The 17,993-nt window shown below is 47.6% G+C and overlaps 1 protein-coding gene across 1 annotated transcript; it reads right to left on the minus strand.

The window, feature by feature from the left end:
* Positions 1–1,277: 1,277 nt before the first annotated feature.
* Positions 1,278–15,562, minus strand: Knstrn (kinetochore localized astrin (SPAG5) binding protein). The gene is made up of 9 exons (XM_038331626.1): positions 15,354–15,562; positions 15,161–15,252; positions 11,827–11,953; positions 9,966–10,013; positions 8,451–8,556; positions 8,192–8,285; positions 6,321–6,376; positions 3,798–3,872; positions 1,278–1,844 (listed from the first exon to the last, which is right to left on the minus strand). The coding sequence occupies exons 1-9, from the start codon at positions 15,560–15,562 to the stop codon at positions 1,713–1,715; spliced, it is 939 nt and encodes a 312-aa protein (XP_038187554.1). The 3' UTR covers positions 1,278–1,712.
* Between the last annotated feature and the right edge of the window lie 2,431 nt (positions 15,563–17,993).

A 17,993-nucleotide genomic window follows, 5' to 3' on the forward strand; every position in this document is an offset into this window, starting at 1 on the left:
AAACAAAACAAATCCAAAAACAAAAAAAGAAAGTATTTATTTAGTTTTCCCCTACTTATGACTATTTATGACATATATAATCAACAATGAGGTTGTTTTAGCAATTTAGCCCTTTAAGATTGACCTGTGGTGTGTGTGTGTTTGTTCAGCTGGTGGAAAAACACACGGAAGACAGGTAAAACAACAACAATCAAAAAGCCCGCCCTTCTGCAGCCCAGAACTCACGGTCCAGTATGATAGACAAGAGAGGAATACAATATGTAAGACTGCTCCTAAGACGGTGCGGGTCACCTGCTCCCATGCTGGCTCCCGTTGTCCTGTCCTTTGATCACCTCATGCACGAGCACAGCGTACTCCTGTGACGCTGCGTGACTGTGCACCCCTCAGCTGAACTCTGCACACCATTCAGGACTTCACCACGGTCTTGGAAGGATCACAAAGAAACCCAGAATGCACTGCTCTATAGCCATCCCTTCTGGAGTCCCACCTTGCATGTGGTGAATGTGTGTTGCTTTACCTACTGTGTGATGGTCCTTATTTGTGCCTTTATGTTACAAACCATTTAATACATTTGAAAAAGAAAGAAAAAAAAAGTACGGATGTTACTTGGCTTCACTGGGGATGGCAGACTGTGGGCAGCCATAGTGATTTTGAAGGATTTATTAGGCAAGTTTGGTGAAGACAGTAGAAGGCACAAAACAACGGGAGATAGCCAAAGCAAAAGCTGGTGTATTTCTGTTAAGAAAGAAAACATGGCGACACTTTTGGTGACCCTAAGGGGAGGCTACCATGGGTGGCAGGCCGTGGGTCACAGAGACCATAGGTCCTGTGGGATGAGGCTCTGGTTGGCTGTGGTACATAAACTGTAGACATACAGACGAGCAAAGGCAGGGACTGGCCACACACGCAGTGACTAGAGCCTGGCACACACTGCACAGATGCAGAAGCAACAACCCTGGGAGGAAAGGGGCTGTCACAGCAGTAACGGGTGGAGGAAACACTGCGTGAATAAGAGCACCAGCGTGCTCAACTCCTATGTCTAGGCTGTGCTACTTAATCCTTCTTCCTTCCCTTTTCCTCATCGTTTGAGACAGGATCTCTGCAATCTTGGTTAACCTCTAACCCAAGGCCATCCTCTTGCCTCAGCTTCCCAAGTCCTATGATTAAAGATATAAGCCACTACACTGGGCTATTTTCATTCCTCAGTGTCAGTCAGAACATTAATACTCACATAAGCATTTATTTCAAAAGCAGTACTTAAAAAGCTCCAAGTGCTATTTGTTTCAGGTAGGTGTTACTTTGTATACTTCTACCCCATTTATTAAGCCAGAAACTTCAGGGATTTCAAGTTCTAAAATTCAGCTCAACCAGATGGACAAAGGGGACAGCGTGGTTCCCAGTGATATCTCCCATAGAGTACATGCGCTGTCATATGAGGACTTTCTTCCCATGATTCCGAGGCAGAGCCTCTAGATTCTCCAAGGTGGCTGGTTTAGCACCCTGGTTCTAAGGGTGGGTGCTCTGCCATACACGAGGTGGAGTCAAGCTTCCAGGTCCCTCTCTTGCAGGCCTCCATTAGCAATTTGTGAGGCTCAGGTGAGCTGAGCAATCCGAAGGTGGGCAGTCCGCCGCCCTCAACTGCAGCAAGTCGTCTTTCTAAGAAGGTGACTGTGTTTACCCTAGGAGGAAGCCATCTAGCCACTTGCCTTGTATTACATTTCTAAAAGCTGCTCCATTTCCTCCAGGACTATTGTGAAGTCACTGGCTTGGTCCTTACATAAGGTTTGCTGCTCCAGGAACTGGATCCTTTCTTCTTCTTTCAACTTCAACTTCACCTTCAGGGCCTGAAAGGGAAGGCATTCCAAAAGAAAACACACAAAACTCTAGCCTCACAGAAAGACAGCACCGGGCCAGAATGTAACACCTGTGTTGCAGAGAGGACGACATCACATTTCTACCTTGGGATTTATCTGTGCTGGTCTGGGGCATTTTTTCACCCCATATTTAAAATGGAGCAATGAAATCCTCTATATCTCCTGCCCCGTGGTGTATCTAGGCAATCTAAAGCTGTCCAGATCCAACAATCTCTATTTAAGACAGGGTCTTACCTTGTAGATCAGGCTTCAAACTTAGAGATCCTCCTGCCTATGTGATAAAAGGTGTGTGCCACTGTGCCTGGCTTCTCCACCATGCCTGGCTTCTAAGGGTTTTTCTTCTTAATTTGTGTGTGTGTGCATGCACGCACGCATGTGTGTGTGCACTGTGGATGCCCATGGTGAGAAGAAAGTCTTAGAGCTGAAGTTATGGAGTTCTAAGCCATGGGAAGCAGAACCTGGGACCTCGGCAAGAGCAGCAGGCACTCTTAAGTGCTGAGCGGTCTCTCTAGCCCTGGGATCCGGATGTCTTGCTCAGGTCTCTTGACATAAGCTTTCTAGCATAGATTTCACACAGTCTCAACTTTGAGCAGCCTACTGTGTGAAACCACTGGAGGTGTGGAGATCCCTCCTCCTCCCTTATCCCGGGGAACATTTTTGAGTCCTTAGGAACACAAAAAGAAAAACAAAACAACAACAACAACAACAAAACTATGGAGGAAAAGAATCTAAACCAGAAACTGATAGAGTACAAACTCCGAGAATTTCATTACCGATGACATGTCAGTGCTGGTTTCTTCCTGGTGACAATGTGTGAGGACAGTGTGAGGTGTTATCCTTAGGGGAACTGGATTTTCTGTATCATCTGTGCACTTTTGATAAATCTAAATTAACTTTAAAGGAGTTTATTCAAAACAAGCAGGAGCCAATCATGGGAGAGGTAAAATAGCCCGATGGGTAAAGGTGTTTGCCATCAAGCCTGAGCTGAGTCTCATGTGCTGTGTATGGACCCACATACAACAGACATACATACATATACATACACTCATGCACAACAAATCGTATAAAGGCAGGGGGAACTGGAGATGCCTCTGCAGTTGAGAACCCCTTGCTTTTCCAGACAACTAGAGTTCAGTTTTTAGAGCCCATGTTAGTCAGCTCACAACTGTCTAAACTCCAGCTTCAGGGGATCTGAAGCCGCCTATGTCTTCCGTGGGTACCTGTACAATATGAGGCATACATTCACACTGACACACACACATAAATAAAAATAAACGTGAAAAATAAAAAAAAATAAAGAGCCAGATATGATGGCTCACATCCATAACCCAGCACTTCAAGGGCTGAGGGAGGAAGGCTCTGAGTTCAAGACCAGTCTGGGGCACATAGCAAGACTCTATTATCAAAAGAGAAGAAAGGAAGAGCTGGGTGATGGTGGTGCACACCTTTAGTCTCGGCATGCAGGAGGAAGAGGCAGGCAGATCTTTGCGAGTTCGAGGCTAGACTGGTCTACAAAGCAAGTTCCAGGGCAATCAAGGCTGTTACCCAGAGAAACCCTGTCTCAAAACAAATAAACAGAAAAAAAAAGAAAGGAAGGAAGGAAGGAAACGAAGAGAAAAGAAGAAAAGAAGGAAGGACGAACTCGAGAGATGGCTCAACAGTTAAGTGGCTGCTCTTGCAGAGGACCCAGGTTCAGTTCCCAGGACCCAACACGACAGCTCACAACTGCACATAACTCCCGTTCCAGGGGATCCAATGCCCTCTCTGACCTTTGTGGGCACTGCTTCTCATGTGCTGTACCTACATACATACATGTAGGCAAAATAAACCTAAAAACAATAAAAGAAAACTAGAAAGCACTATTCCCCCACCTACAAACCGTGGGGGAAATGGCAGCACCACCTTGGGGTGGGTCTGTCTTACCTGCAACTCCTCCATCTGCTTCTTGGCCGTTTCATTGAAAACCTTCAGTTCATTCTGCAACGTTTCCAGCAGCCGCTGAAAGCAAAGAATATCAAGAGTTGAGCTGGGTGTAGTGGCACAAGCTTTAATCCCACAGCTGGGAAGCAGAGACAGGGAGAACTCTGAGTTCAAGGCCAGCCTGGTCTACACAGTGAATTCCAGGATAATGAGGACTATGAACTGAGACCCTACTTAACAAGTTAGGTGCAGGGGAGCGAGGGAGACGGAGAGAACATACACTCAGACAGAGGGCTATGAATTAGGTGGTGGCCACCATCCTTCCCATTCAGGAGACATGAGCACTGACTGACCATGTCAGGATCTCCCTTTGAGAAACCCAGCTCACCAGTGAGCCAGATTCCGAATGGGTGCTGCTCTTAGGAATTGTTCCTCTGTACCATGGAGGAGTCTAGACAGACAGACGCCTTTATCTGGAGTGATAAATTCCCTATGTTCTCCTCAACATCCCATCACTTATCCAGGCAATGCCAACAGTCCAGGCCCAAGAAGCTTGGTTTCTTACTACAGGTCCCTTCCTTGAGATATCAAATTTATCTCCTACAATGTACTCCGTTCTGCATAGACCTCAGGCGCAAACCACAGCAGACTCAAAGGGAAGCCAGGAGTGGCTTTCTCAGCTGGCACTGTGACAACTGACCTTCCTGGAGAGGAGAGGAGACGAGTTTGGAAGTCTTTATGCCCAGATAAATTCCTTTCCTTTAGGCAAGGGGCCAAAAGGAAATTCTGAATTCAAACAGGCTAGACCTTGGCATTACAGTGTTCTCAGCAATGGGATAGGGAGACACCTGATGAAGTGTAGAAGGTCTCTATATGAGTTCTCCATATCAAAGATTTGTGTACACACATGCAAGTTGGTGTGTTTGAAGTACTGGAGTCAACCTTAAATGTCATGCGTTCTAGGTAAGAACTTTACCACTGAGCCATATCCCCAGATTCCTATCAGAAGGGTTTGTGTGTGTGGTGCATGTATGTGTTCCTGTGGCATATGAACACATACATGCAGCTACAAATGCTGTGGAGGCCAGAGATTGACATATTTTCTTTGCTTTCCACTTTTAAAAATTATTTTGATTATTATCATTTATTATTGTGTGTGCAAGCCACAGCATGTATGTAAGGTCATGGGACAACTCTGGAGTGGGTTCTCTTCATCCACCTTTCCCTTACAGAGACCAAACTCAAGTGGCAATGTTTGTACGGCAAGGATCTTTTTTTTTTTTTGGTTTTTCAAGACAGGGTTTCTCTGTAGCTTTTGGAGCCTGTCCTTGAACTAGCTCTTGTAGACCAGGCTGGTCTCAAACTCACAGAGATCCGCCTGCCTCTGCCTCCCGAGTGCTGGGATTAAAGGCGTGCGCCACCATTGCCCGGCCCCCCAGCCTTTTTAAAACATTTACTTATTTAGTATGGACAAGAACATGTGTGCACGCACTATGACACACATGTGGAGGCTGGATGGCAACTTAGGGGAATTGTTTTTATCCTCCCATCATGTGGGCTCTGGGAATCTAGTTTGGGCTGTGAGGCTTATAGCAAGCACCTTTACCCTGAGCCACCTCAACAGCTCTCTACTTTTTCAAAAGCATTTATTTACATGTAGGAGCGGGGCTAATTCATTCCACCTGTGGAGGTCAGAGGACAAACTGAAGGAGCCGGTCTAGGCCGTCAGGCTTGGCGGCAAGCACCTTTCCCTGCTAGCCCGTCTTGCAGGCCCATCTCCACTTTATTTTTTGAGACAGGGTCTCAGGTTTGATGGAGGACTCTCATTGGCTAATAAAGAAACTGCCTGGCTCATTTAATGGGCCAGCCCTTAGGTGGGTGGAGTAGATAGGCTTCCCCTTCACAGGTTAATCAAGGTTGGCAGGACAACGAGCTCCAGTTTTTACGTGGGTGCTGAGGAGCCGAACTCGGGTCCTCATGCTTGTGTGTTAGGCACCGTACTGACTGAGCCCTCCTCAGCCCCACTCTGGGCTTCAGTTCTGTTTTCGGGTCAGAGTCACTTATGTCTATCTCCCTGTGAGGGAGTAAAACATGCCCTAAGTACACACTCCATTGCTGTTACCATGGAAACTGAAGCAAACATCTTAAAATCTGCAGAGCATGAAGCAGAGATCTTAGCTCCTGCTGGGTGACAGATCAGCCCGACTCCTTGTTAAAGGCCATCTTGTTACAAGATCAAAATAAGTTCATGCCTACTTGAACTACGGTAAAACTTGGACTTGATCAGGTCTTGACCTATTTCCTGGAATCTGACATGTCTCACAGTTTTGGGAGGGTTATATAAACCCCACTATTGTCTACGTGCAATGCTATTTTCCCAAACACTCTGTTTGAGAGATAGCCGGGTCTGACAGAAAATATAGCTTGCTTAATTTGACCAAAGACATTGGTAATGTATTCTCTCTTCTGGTGGAATCAACACTGGGCCCTGGATGCAGGCCTGCCCATGCCCTCCCTTGCCCTCACCATGGAGTCCGTGTGATCTGCTGTAGGTTTCCGCTGTGATGCCAGGGTCTCGCTGCCTAAAATGGATGGATACAACAAAGTCAGCTTCACATGGGAACCACACTTTAACCAGAGGGGAAGTAGCTCTCCATGGACAGTACATGCGCATTTCTGAGGGAGGCCTCTCCATTGCCTGTTCCTGGAAGCTCTCCCCTGACTGTGTCTCCCACGCAGAGCTGCCTCTATGTTTGCAAATGGCCAGAGTCTATTCTGTTCTGCTTCTCTTTGGAGAAACTTTGTCCAGAGGAATGCATGTGTTTTCATTTTGTTTACAATATACAAAATTACAAAAAAAAATCTTTCAGGCCTTAAAAGTCATTATCTTTGGTAACTGTAGTAGTTTGAGAATGGCCCTCATAGGCCCATATAATTGAATGCTTAGTTACCAGGGAGTGATACTGTTAAAGAAGGATTAAGAGGTGTGGTCTTGTTGGAAGAAGTGAGTTGCTGGAGTGGGCTTTGAGATTTCAAAAGCCCATGCCAGGCCTAGTCTCCGTCTTCCCCCCTTTCTCGGCCTACAGATCAGGATGTAGCTAGCTCTCAGCTACTGCTCCAGTGCTGCCTGAAGGCCACCAACCTTCCAACTATGACGGGGGTTTAGCATCTGAAACTGTTAGCAAGCCCCCAGTTACCTCCTTTAATATAAGAACTGCCTCAGCCATAGTACCCCGTCCCAGCACTGAACTGTGCCTAAGACAGTCAGTGCACGCAGACAGGAGAAACAGGGGCTGGCTATGGTACTCCCTGCCTTCCAACTTCAGTACCTAGGAGGCTGAGGCAGGGAGAGTTAATGTTCAAGGTCAGTCTGGGTTACCTGGTAAAGCCTCATCTCAAACCCTGCTTCCCCCACAAAACCTATTCTAGTACCAGGGGATTCGATACCTTCTTCTGGACTGAGGCACCAGGTACGCATGGGGTGCAGATATGTATACATGTATGCAAAACATTCATATACATAAAATAAAGTCTTAAAGAAAGAAAAACAGGGCTGGGCGGTGGTGGCACATGCCTTTAATCCCGGCACTTGGGAGGCAAAGGTAGGCAGATCTCTTGAGTTTGAGGCCAGCCTGGGCTACAAAGTAAGTTCCAGGAAAAGTCAGGGCATTACATAGAGAAATCTTAATTTGAAAAATAAACAAACAAAAATAAAAAGAAAAACAAAAAACTCCCCCACATGTCCTATACCCCCAAATAGATCCTAAACTGGGTTCGGGGTGTTAAGTGCTGGCACAAGGCAGGCCCCGGGTTCCATCTCTAGCAGAGTCAGCATTCCTTAATTCAAAGAGGCCCGAGTCCCTTTCCTGGGCAGTTTCTGGCTCTTCAGTGCAGGTTGAGGTTATCTCAGTCTTGGGACAAATTCTCTTCTTGGGGAGGTACTGAGGATGGAACCCAGGGCCTCTCACATCCTAGGCGCACACCCTTTCACTAAGCTATACCCCATCCACGGGTCACATTGCAGGCACTGTGATGAAGCCGACTCAGGAACCACAGAGACAGAATTCTCTCCTCTCACCTAAGCAAGGTAGCTTGTAAGCTCTGCAGCCCTGGGAAGAAACAGTGTTTCTGGTCTCTTTGCTAGCTTACACCTGCTGACACTGAGTGTGTGGAGCAGCAATCGGCTGAGAAAGAGAGATGTTTCTCTACAGTCACCGGAAACGCTGTTAGTTAGGCAGAAGCGGACACTTCCTAAGAACATCAAGAAACACTCAAAGATCTTTAGGGCTTGGCTAAGCAGCTCCTGCACCAGCAGGGCAAAGAACCCATGCTGCCAACGTAGCCCCAGGAAGGGCACTTGCGCTGACTCCAGAAGGCAGCTGTGTGCCACCTCTTACCTGGGTTGAGGCCTCTGCTCTCCAAGATTGCTAAGCAGTTATCCTGAAACTTCTCCAGCAGCTCCACTTTCTGGGTCAGGTCCTTCAGTTCTCCCTACAGAGCGGCAGCCGACAATCAGGAGCCGTCCTGCACACGGTAGGCCTTCCACAGCAGGAGCCGGCTCCTTTTCTGTCTGCAGTGGTCAGCTTGCTCCCAGCCAGCAGGAGTCCGCCTGCATCACCCCGGAGTAGCCGAGTCAGAACTGGGTGGGCTTCTTACCTGCGTCTCCGTCAGCTTCTGGTGTAACTGCTTGTTGACGGCCTCCAGGAGCTGGTTTTTATCCTTTAGTTCCTCCTCTGGTTTTTGCTTATTCAGTGGTTTGTAGCTAAAAGTTGTAGAAATATGATGGGTAAAGGGTTTAGGAGTACAAGCTATTGACTTATTCAAACGGATTCCAATCCTGGCTTCCTGACAGTGACCTGTAACCAGAGTCCATTTCCTCATTTCCAGAATTTAGACAATACCTCCATTTCATAACATTCCTATAAGACGGAGAATCTATGGACAATGCTTAGCCTCAACAGCTGTCATCCTAAATATTAAACCTTTACTGTGAAGGTCTTGAGTTTTCAAAAACGTGTGTGTGTGTGTGTGTATGTATGTGTGTGTATATGTGTGTATGTATGTGTGTGTGTGTGTGTATGTGTGTGTATATGTGTGTGTATATGTGTGTATGTATGTGTGTGTGTATGTGTGTATATGTGTGTATGTATGTGTGTGTGTGTGTGTGTATGTGTGTGTACACGCAGAGTCAGAGCAGAATTTCAGGACCTGCTCTCCATTCCATTCCCTTGAGACAGATCCCTTTCTGAATCTGAATCTCTCCGAGACCACCAGTCAGTAAGTTCCCATGGTCTCCCTGCTCCCTCCTCCTAATTCGGCAGCTACAGGCAGGTGTGGCCCCGCCCAGCTTTTTATAAGGGTGCTGGGGATTCTAACCCAGGCCCTGGGGTGACTGCGCAGCAAGCGCTCTTACCCACTGAGCGCTCCCCAGGCCAAAATGTTCTGTGTGTGAGGGAGAGTGCATGATTTTTAAACAGGCTTCCCCTGTGTCTTGGTCAGGGTTCTATTGCTGTGATGAAACACCATGACCACAGCAGTCTGGGGAGGAAAGGGTTATTGGGCTTCTGCTCTCAGATCACTGTTCATCACTGAAGGAAGTCAGGACAGGAACCTGAACAGGGCAGGAACCTGGAGGCCGGAGTTGATGCAGACGCCATAGAGGCGTGCTGCTTACATGGCTGCTCTGTCTGCTTTCTTACAGAACCCAGGACCAGCAGCCCAGAGACAGCCCCACCCACATGGGCTCTGCCCTCCTCCAGGCTTGTTTGCAGCTGGATCTTGTGGAGGCCTGTTTTCAGGTGAGGTCCCCACTCCAGTGACTCTAGCTTGTGTTGTTGATATAAAACTAGCTAGCACACTCTGCAACCTGGTTGGCCTGGAATGTAGCCCAGGATGGCCTTGAACTTGTGGCAATCCTGCCTGTTTTCCAAGTACTTCTATTACAGGCATGATCCAACACATCTAGAAAGAGCTGTTTTTTGGGGGAGGGGTGCTACAGGACATCATGTCACACAGGAACCCCAAGATTGTGTTATTTACTGGAAAAACCTGTTTCTGGTTGTGGTGTGGCTCAGCCCTAGCACACACCTTCAATCCAAGAGCTTTCTGCTCGAATACTGTAGACAAGATTAAACAAGCAGACACCTCCACCCTCAGTCTGCCCCCGCTCACCCCTTCCTGATGTTCTTCCTGCTGGCAGTCTCTGCAGCTCTCACGTGCCTGTGGAAGCAAAATCAACGCCAATCAGAAAACCACAGTGCTAGGTGCTATGAACAAGGTGTAACAGGGGCTTGGCTTCACTGCAGTTTGGAAACAGGCTTTGGACTCCCGAGCCCCCCTGCCTCAGCCTCTCCAGTTCTGGGATTACAGGTGTGTGCTACCATACCTGGTTTAAGAGATTTGAGCTGCTGAGGAAAGAACCAAAGAGTACATCCAAGTAAACAGCACAGGCTGAGGGCTCATATGTTATGGGATATTTGTACATTGTGTGAGAATGTATTACTGTGATTGGTGTAATAAAAAGCTAAGTAGCTAGGCAGGGGGTATAGGAGGGACTTCCAGGTAGAGAAAGAGAAACTGGGAGAAGGAATCTAGGTGTGTGATTTAGCCAGCAGACTTGGAGCAAGTAGGATGTGCTGCACTAAGAAGAGGTAACGGAGCCACGTGGTAGAATGTAGGTTAAAGAAATCCGGGTTAATGAAGTTGTAAGAGCTAGTTGTGTAAAAGCCTAAGCCAAGGCCAACCATTCATCATTAATACGAAGTCTCTGGGTCATTATTGTTTGCAGGCTGGCAGTTCAGAGCCTGATTAGAAAGCTTGCTACACCACATGCTGGTTTCAGCCTATGTGGGGAGGTGGCTTTTATTAAGGAAAGGGACCTTAATCACACCAACAACCGACAGACCCAAGCGTGCTTCAGATACCATGGCCACTTCATGCCAACCACACCTATCTGGCAGAGGATCATGGTCACACACATAGTAGATGGGGCCGGAGTCTGCTCAGACCATGTGTAAGGCTCCCAGCCGGCTTCAGCTATCAGCAGGTGCTGCTGCTACTGTGTCTCTTCAGAAGGATCGATTGAGGGGGCCTCACAAACAGTTCAGGAACCCCATTTTGGGCTCCCATACTCTAAACTTTTCTTTTAAATTTTTTTGGGGGTGATGGAGTGTTCTTTGTTTCTTTAATTTTCAATTTTCTTTTTCAAGACAGGGGTTCTCTGTAGCTTTGGAGCCTGTCCTGGAACTAGCTCTTGTAGATTCACAGAGATCCAACTGCCTCTGCCTCCCGACTGCTGGTATTAAAGGTGTGCACCACCATTGCCCAGCTTATTTATTTATATTTTCTATGTCTCCATGCATACCTGCACGGCAGATGAGGACACCAGATCTCATTACAGATGGTTGTGAGACACCATGCGGTTGCTGGGAATTGAACTCAGGACCTTTGGAAGAGCAGCCAGTGCTCTTAACCTCTGAGCCATCTCTCCAGCCCCAGGAAGGAATGTTTTGAGACAGGGTCTCACTGTGTCTCTCTGGCTGTCCTGAAACTCACTATGTAGATCAGGCTGGCCTCAAACTCATAGATGCACAACTGCCTCTGCCTTCCCAGCGCTGGGATTAAGCAGTGCACCATGATGCCCAGCTTTACTTTTATTTATTTTATGTGTATGAGTGTTTTGTCTACAGGTATAGATGTGCATTAACTATGTGACTGGTATCAACAGAAGCCAAAATGGACGTTAGAGCCCCTAGGATTGGGTTAGTGATGGTTGTGACCTACTGTGTGGGTACTCGGAACCAAGCCAGGGTCCTCTGAAAGAGCCACAAGTGCTGAGTCATCTTCTCAGCCTCCATTTTAAAATTTTTGGTGCTCAGCAATTTCTAGCAAGATCAGTCTCCCTGTTCCTCCCCCTCTCACTAGAGAGTCAATCCAGGCGGTTGAACAAGCAAGGCAAGCACTCCGGCACTGAGCTCCACCCCCTGGCTCTGGCAAGATGTTCTAACACCAGATGCCAACGATCTGCTCTTACCCATTCTCTCGTCTCGGTTTGGGGACTTTTGTAACATCAGAATCTGGCCCTCCTGGATGAAGATGTCTAAACGCATCAGCTTCTTTGGACTTAACAGGTAGCTTAGAAGTAGCTCGAGTTTGTGCATCTGAAAGGGAGAACAGGAGTGAACCATAGCATCACGCTCCAGTGCTGCCTCCCGATGCCACACAGAGCCTCCTGGCGAGTGGCCAGAAGCCCTTGCTTCCATATTGTCCACTTCAGTCCAGGTAGGCATAGAGGCTGTTTCCAAAGGACTCCATACTAATTGGCCTGAGAAGCTCAGATTTTTTTTTTTTAGCTTTTGGAAATATGGTTATTATTTTGTATCTCTGAGTGGCCTTGAACTCGACATGTAGAGACCTCATGACTTACAGTGATCCTCCTGCCTCTGCCTCCAAATGCTGGAATGGCAGGTTGTGTGCCACCACACACAGTTGAAAATTCACTACGAGTGACAACTTAGTGGACCTGAAGACACATCAAACTGACGGCCTACAGGTTTGTGAATACAGAGGCGCTAGAAACAAAGCTGGAGGAAAGGCGAGTTAGTGAGGAGAACCCGCTGGAACTGACCAGTCTCAGAATGGGGGTGGGGTTCACACACCCGTTCTCCCCAGACAACATCTAGCTGCTGCCGACTTTCACCCAAATTTCCTCCTAACCACTTGGAGATATCTTCATGTCCAGGTGCCTAGTAAAGGATCTGGCATTCGACCAAAGTTCAAGAACCAACAAGTGAAATAGACGGAATGTATCAGCTGTGCACTGTTTCCCTGCCCTGTTGGTCTTCCCTGGGCCAGGTCCAACCCTTCCGCAACACTTTACTGTCAATCCCTTATTAAACTTAAGAGGCTCCCATTTGGCATGCCTGCTGATCTCCCTACTGGGTCAGGCTGGGTAACCATCAATCCTATCATACATGTCCTTTATCATACATGTCACACTAGCACATACATGTCATAGCACCTGTCACGCCCCACCCCCAAGCTTTTCCATTTCTTCTAGATTATACTAACTTCACTTTGTTCATTGTAAAATGGCTCCTTTAAGCCATATTAATTAGCTGGGCGGTAGTGGCACATGTCTTTAATCCCAGCACTCAGGAGGCAGAGGCAGGCGGATCTCTGAGTTCGAGACCAGCCTGGTCTACAAGAGCTAGTTCCAGGACAGGTTCCAAAGCCACAGAGAAACCCTTTCTCGAAAAAAACCAAAAAAAGAAAAAAGAAAAAAAAGGGGGGGGGGGAAGCCATACTAATTAAATAATTAAGTTGAAGAAATGAGGTATAAAGTGCTGGATCACATTGCAGGGCACTTTGTATTTAATAAAAAATTTATTCAAATACCTTGCTACACAATAATTTGGAGTAAATATATAATCCCTCAGGTTGACACATTTTGTTTATAGGTACAATTTAAAGCACCTGAACTCTAGTTTCAATATTCGTAACACTATGCAAATATTAAATGGGTTCTTAGGAGTTATCTTTTAGGAAAAAGAGGTTAGTTTGTGCTACTATCTTGTCTGATCTCAAGTAGTAGTAACTTAAATACAATAATATATCTAGTCCATGTAAAAAAGTTCATGGGAAATTGGAACAAAAACGAATTAATTGCAATCAGCTCCAACAAACTGTTTCTGCTGAGTCCTGAGGGTTGCACTGTAGGAAGAAAGTCAGAATTTAACAGAGATTATCGCCTAGAAAGGAGGCACTAAGGAGAACTGGATGGCTGATGTAAAGAACACGTCAAACTTTTTTATTCAAACCCCTCCCCGAAAAGGTCTCGCTGTATAGCCCTGGCCTGCAACTCACTATATAGAGCAGGCTGGCCTCAAACACGCGCCCATCCTGCTGCCTCTGCCTCCAGACTGCGGGCACGAGAGGTGGCTTCATTCTATAGCTTTCTAGTTTTCCTTTGTAGGTGGAGACCGTCTAGAAACCTTACAGCTGTCCCGCAACATGTGCTCGGAAAAGCTGGGACAGGTCTTACAAGTGGAGAGATGAGAACCTGGGGTTGGCGAGGAAGGCTGGTCACTGCCAGCCATCCAGGGCCACTGCGAGGGAGGGGGCAAGGCCGCACAGGTCTCTGAGGGATGCTTTGAGGAAAACAGGGCAAAGAGGATAACCCTTTGAGCCTGGTAGAAAAGCCATTTTACTTCAGAGACCAATCCTGCCTACCACGGCTCTTCAACCAGCTGCCTGGAATTACTTGTGAAGTTATGGTAAAGGCTGCTCTGAAATCCCAACAGCTGCAGGTGCCGGGGCCCTCTTCTATGCTATAACCTTTACATTAGGCAGCACAGCCACTACAGATGCCACCAGATGACTCTCAACCACAAGAACATCAACACACACCAAGACGGAACCGCAACAACAAATTGTTTAGGTCATGTTTCCTCCTCTCAAGGTTCTCGGGAACTCCGGCTAGGACAGGTTCTTCTCTCTTGCTCTACTCAGCATAGGAGAACAAGGAAGGAATCGTGTGTTTGTTCCCCCACTATCCTCCTCAAATGATTCTCTTCTCTGACAACAAAGCCACACCTACAAGAAGACAACCAACCCTAATCTGGAAATAAAAAGGATAATTGCATAAAAAGCGATTTCTGGGGCTCAGCAGTCAAAAGAGAGAACTACTTCTGCAGAGGACTGAAGTTTGTTCCAAGACGCACATCAGGAATTTAACTTCAGCTGGGGGGGGGGGGTGGAGGAGATCAAGACCCCTGACCTCCCTTGGGCACCTATATTTATATGCACAAGCGCCCCGCCCTGCCCCGCCCCATTTTAAAAAACAACGTCTTTGAAACAGAGTTCTCGAGAGGCAGGTGTGGTGGGAATGAGCCTGCAATCTCAGCATTCAGGTGCTGAAGTGGGAAGACTGCGGCAAGTTAACGTTACTAAGGGCTACGTAGTGAAAACCTAGCTTTAAAAAGGGAATGAAAAGTGAGGCACTAGGCATGGTGGCACATACCTTTAATTCCAGCACCCAGGAGGTAGAGGCAGGATCTCCGTGAGTTCGAGGCCAGCCTGGCTTACACAACGAGTTCCCCACCACCACGACATCACACACAAAAAGCTATTCCTAAACAACCACCAACAATTTGAATCTAACTGGTAAACGCAGAAGGAAGTGGGGCCGGGGGTAGGTACGGGAATCTCTAAAACTTTGTTCGCCATAAGCATACACAGCCTGGCTTGGGGTGAGGCGCAGGCAGTTGTCAGAGCTAATCGAACGCCGCCCCAACACACACAGATTTCGATCCTCTACTCCTAGCATAGTCCACGGAGAACCGGCCGGTGGCGATGTGGACACCCACCTGCGGGCAGGCCGCCGCTCGCCATCGAGTTGGGCTGCGCGTCGCATACCGTCTTAGCACTGGCCATAGTAGCCGGGTGGCTCGGCTGGGCCCTGGAAAGTGCAAGGTGGGTCATTAGCAGCGCCGGGGCCCCGCCACGCCAGCCGGCCCACCCGCACCCACGCTGCCCAGCCCGGGACCCGCAGAGCCAAACCCCGGCGCCAGCAGCTCCCGCCCGCAGTCCTCTTCGTTCCCTTTCAAAAGTTGCTCCGCTGTAACCGCCCAGCCCTCGGCAGAGTCTGCCGCCACGCTTTCAAAAGGAAACTTCCGGGGGCTGGGCGACAGGGGGCGTGGCTCCGAGTCTGTAGGCCGCCCTGTTGTACGGAAGACTTTCTCCTGCATCGGGGCCTTGGGAGCCGCCATGCTGTACGGAAGGCTCGAGCCAAGCTGCCCGAACCAGCGGGTCAAGGCCCGGCCAGGGATGCACTGGGCATGCTTGAATGGGGCTAGTGAGCCACTGTGTCATGTTCCTGGCTGGAGGCAGAAACGTGAACTCTCTTAGTGTCCAAGTCACAATCCTCTTTATTTGTTTTTGATTGTTAAGGATCCTGTCAGGAGTACAGGTGACCTGATTAAAACTGCCAGAAACCGGGTGAAGAATGGCAAAACTTTTTTAAGGGTACCGGTGAGCTAAAATACCTAACAAACCTGGATCCGGATTTAACTATAAATTTAAGTTACTTAGCCAGATGGTGGTGGCGCACACCTTTAATCCTAGCACTCGGGAGGCGGAGGCAGGCAGATCTTTGTGAGTTCAAGGCCAACCTGATCCACAGAGCGAGTTCCAGGACAGACTCCAAAGCCACAGAGAAACCCTGTCTCGGAAAACAAAACAAAACAAGCAAACAAATAAAAAAGAAATTAAAGTTACTCATACGAAACAAGATAGAGTTCTTAGTCATTTCATAAACACATTGGAAAAAACACACGTACTGAAGGAGCAGCTGCTATGAACTAGACGCTAAGAGGTGGATAGATTAGGGACTGACTTTAGCGCTGCCGTCTTGGAGTTTACAGTCACTAAACAGATAATTGCCAGTATGTGTTTACCCTCCATGGTGAGAGAGCGAAGGAAAACCACAAAATGCTTTGAGAGAAAACCCAGGAGCAGTTTAAAATTGGGGAAAACCGTTTAAACTGGGAAGATTGAGGCCCTGGGGTTTAACAGCCGTAATTCCAGCATTCAGGAGGCTGCCACTGGGAGGCTTACTTATAAATCCTCAGCTGTTAGCTTAGACTTGCTTTTAGCTAGCTCTTATTGTCGTAAAAGTAAATCTGCTGGCCTGGCCTGTCACCTGGGTACCCTGTCCTTTGCAGAGGCAAACCCCGCCCACTTCCAATCGCCCCCTTCCCATGAAAGCAAGGCATCTCCCACCTCCTCCCCAGCTGTCTTTGTCTATCCTTCTTCTAAAGAGGCACCTTCTCTCTCCCTTCCCTTTCTTCCTTTCTTCTCTTCTGTCCCCTCTCCTTCTCCCCACCCCCCATAAACCCTTACTCTTATGCTGTTCCTAATACCCACTAAATAAACTCTATACCTGAGTTCTCTCTGCATGGTGTATCTGTCTAGTCTTCCACCTCCAGGGGACCTGCACAGCCTCGGGTCACCTGCCGCTGTCCCTTGGGGGACCGGCCTCGGGTTACCCACATCATGAATGATAACGACCTCTCTGCCATCTCAACCAAGGGCAGGCCAGGTGACCTAGTGACCATCTTTACCGAGGTACCCCTTGCCTCGTCTCACCATTTACTTACGTTTCTGTCTCTAAATTCCTCATCCTGACTCTGTTACATGTGTGTTTTGCGCAGTGGCATGCTTTCGGTCGGGCCCACCAGAGCATCCACCTCTCCCGAATCCTGTTTAATATATGTGTGTATGCGTGCATGTGACTTGAGTTTACTTTAGGTGTGAACATGAGTTAGCTTTAACGCTGTGTGTATGTGTGTATGAAAGTTAAATTCAACTGTGTGTATCTGTACATGTACTTACTGTTAAAAATGTTCTAAGTAGTCCAAGTCCTAATGAGCTCTGTTCATTAAATCTCATTCCAGACTAAAAAAGGCAGTAAGTCTCAAATATTCTAAATTGGTATGTGCTGGAGAGATGGCTCAGAGGTTAAGAGCACTGGCTGTTCTTCCAGAGAACTTGAGTTTAATTCCCAGCACCCACATGGTGGCTCACAGCCATCCGTAGTGAGATCTGGCACCTTCTTCTGGCCTGTAGGCAAACATGCAGGCAGAACACTGTATACATAGTAAATAAATCATTTAAAAAAACAAACCATTTCAGATTAAGACAAGCTCACCCACAGCCGTTCCTGTAACGCTAGTTCTCCACTAGCGTCAGTTCTACCGTAAAATCCTGTTACGAACAGCTTTTCTCCTCTGTCTTTCACAAGTATAAATCTCATCTGTTAGGTTAAAAACCAGTACAGTCAAGCTTGGACCCCGCTGTCCAGGCAGATCCGATACTGAGGTCATCTATACCCAGTAAATAGTCCTCGAGTGCTCAGAGATCTGGGAAGTATGGCATTTAAATGTTTAATTATTAAAAGGCTTTTCAAAACAGAGAAACAGGTTGGTTCCTAACAGGAGCACCCCTTCTCCTCCAAAGAAGACGGAAGACAAATGGGCACAAAATGAGCACAGAACAATGTCCGTCGATAATTTGCTTCTTCCAAGTGAAAGTGCTAACCACTGGACGAACTGTCTTTCATCTAAATTCCTGAAGATCTCCAGACAGTGAACAGAATCGCTGGAATCGATGGTCTAGCTGATTAGGTCAAGGTAGGCTTGT

This window comes from Arvicola amphibius, chromosome 5, assembly GCF_903992535.2.
Source record: "Arvicola amphibius chromosome 5, mArvAmp1.2, whole genome shotgun sequence".
Taxonomy (NCBI): Eukaryota; Metazoa; Chordata; class Mammalia; order Rodentia; family Cricetidae; genus Arvicola; species Arvicola amphibius.

Excerpts from the sequence above, each read along its gene's own strand:
- Knstrn (XM_038331626.1), bottom strand. The coding sequence starts at position 15,562 with ATGGCGGCTCCCAAGGCCCCGATGCAGGAGAAAGTCTTCCGTACAACA. Across the intron at positions 10,014-11,826 it reads AAACCGAGACGAGAGAATGG|GCACGTGAGAGCTGCAGAGA; the intron begins GTAAGAGCAGAT and ends TTGCTTCCACAG. Across the intron at positions 1,845-3,797 it reads AGCAGATGGAGGAGTTGCAG|GCCCTGAAGGTGAAGTTGAA; the intron begins GTAAGACAGACC and ends CTTCCCTTTCAG.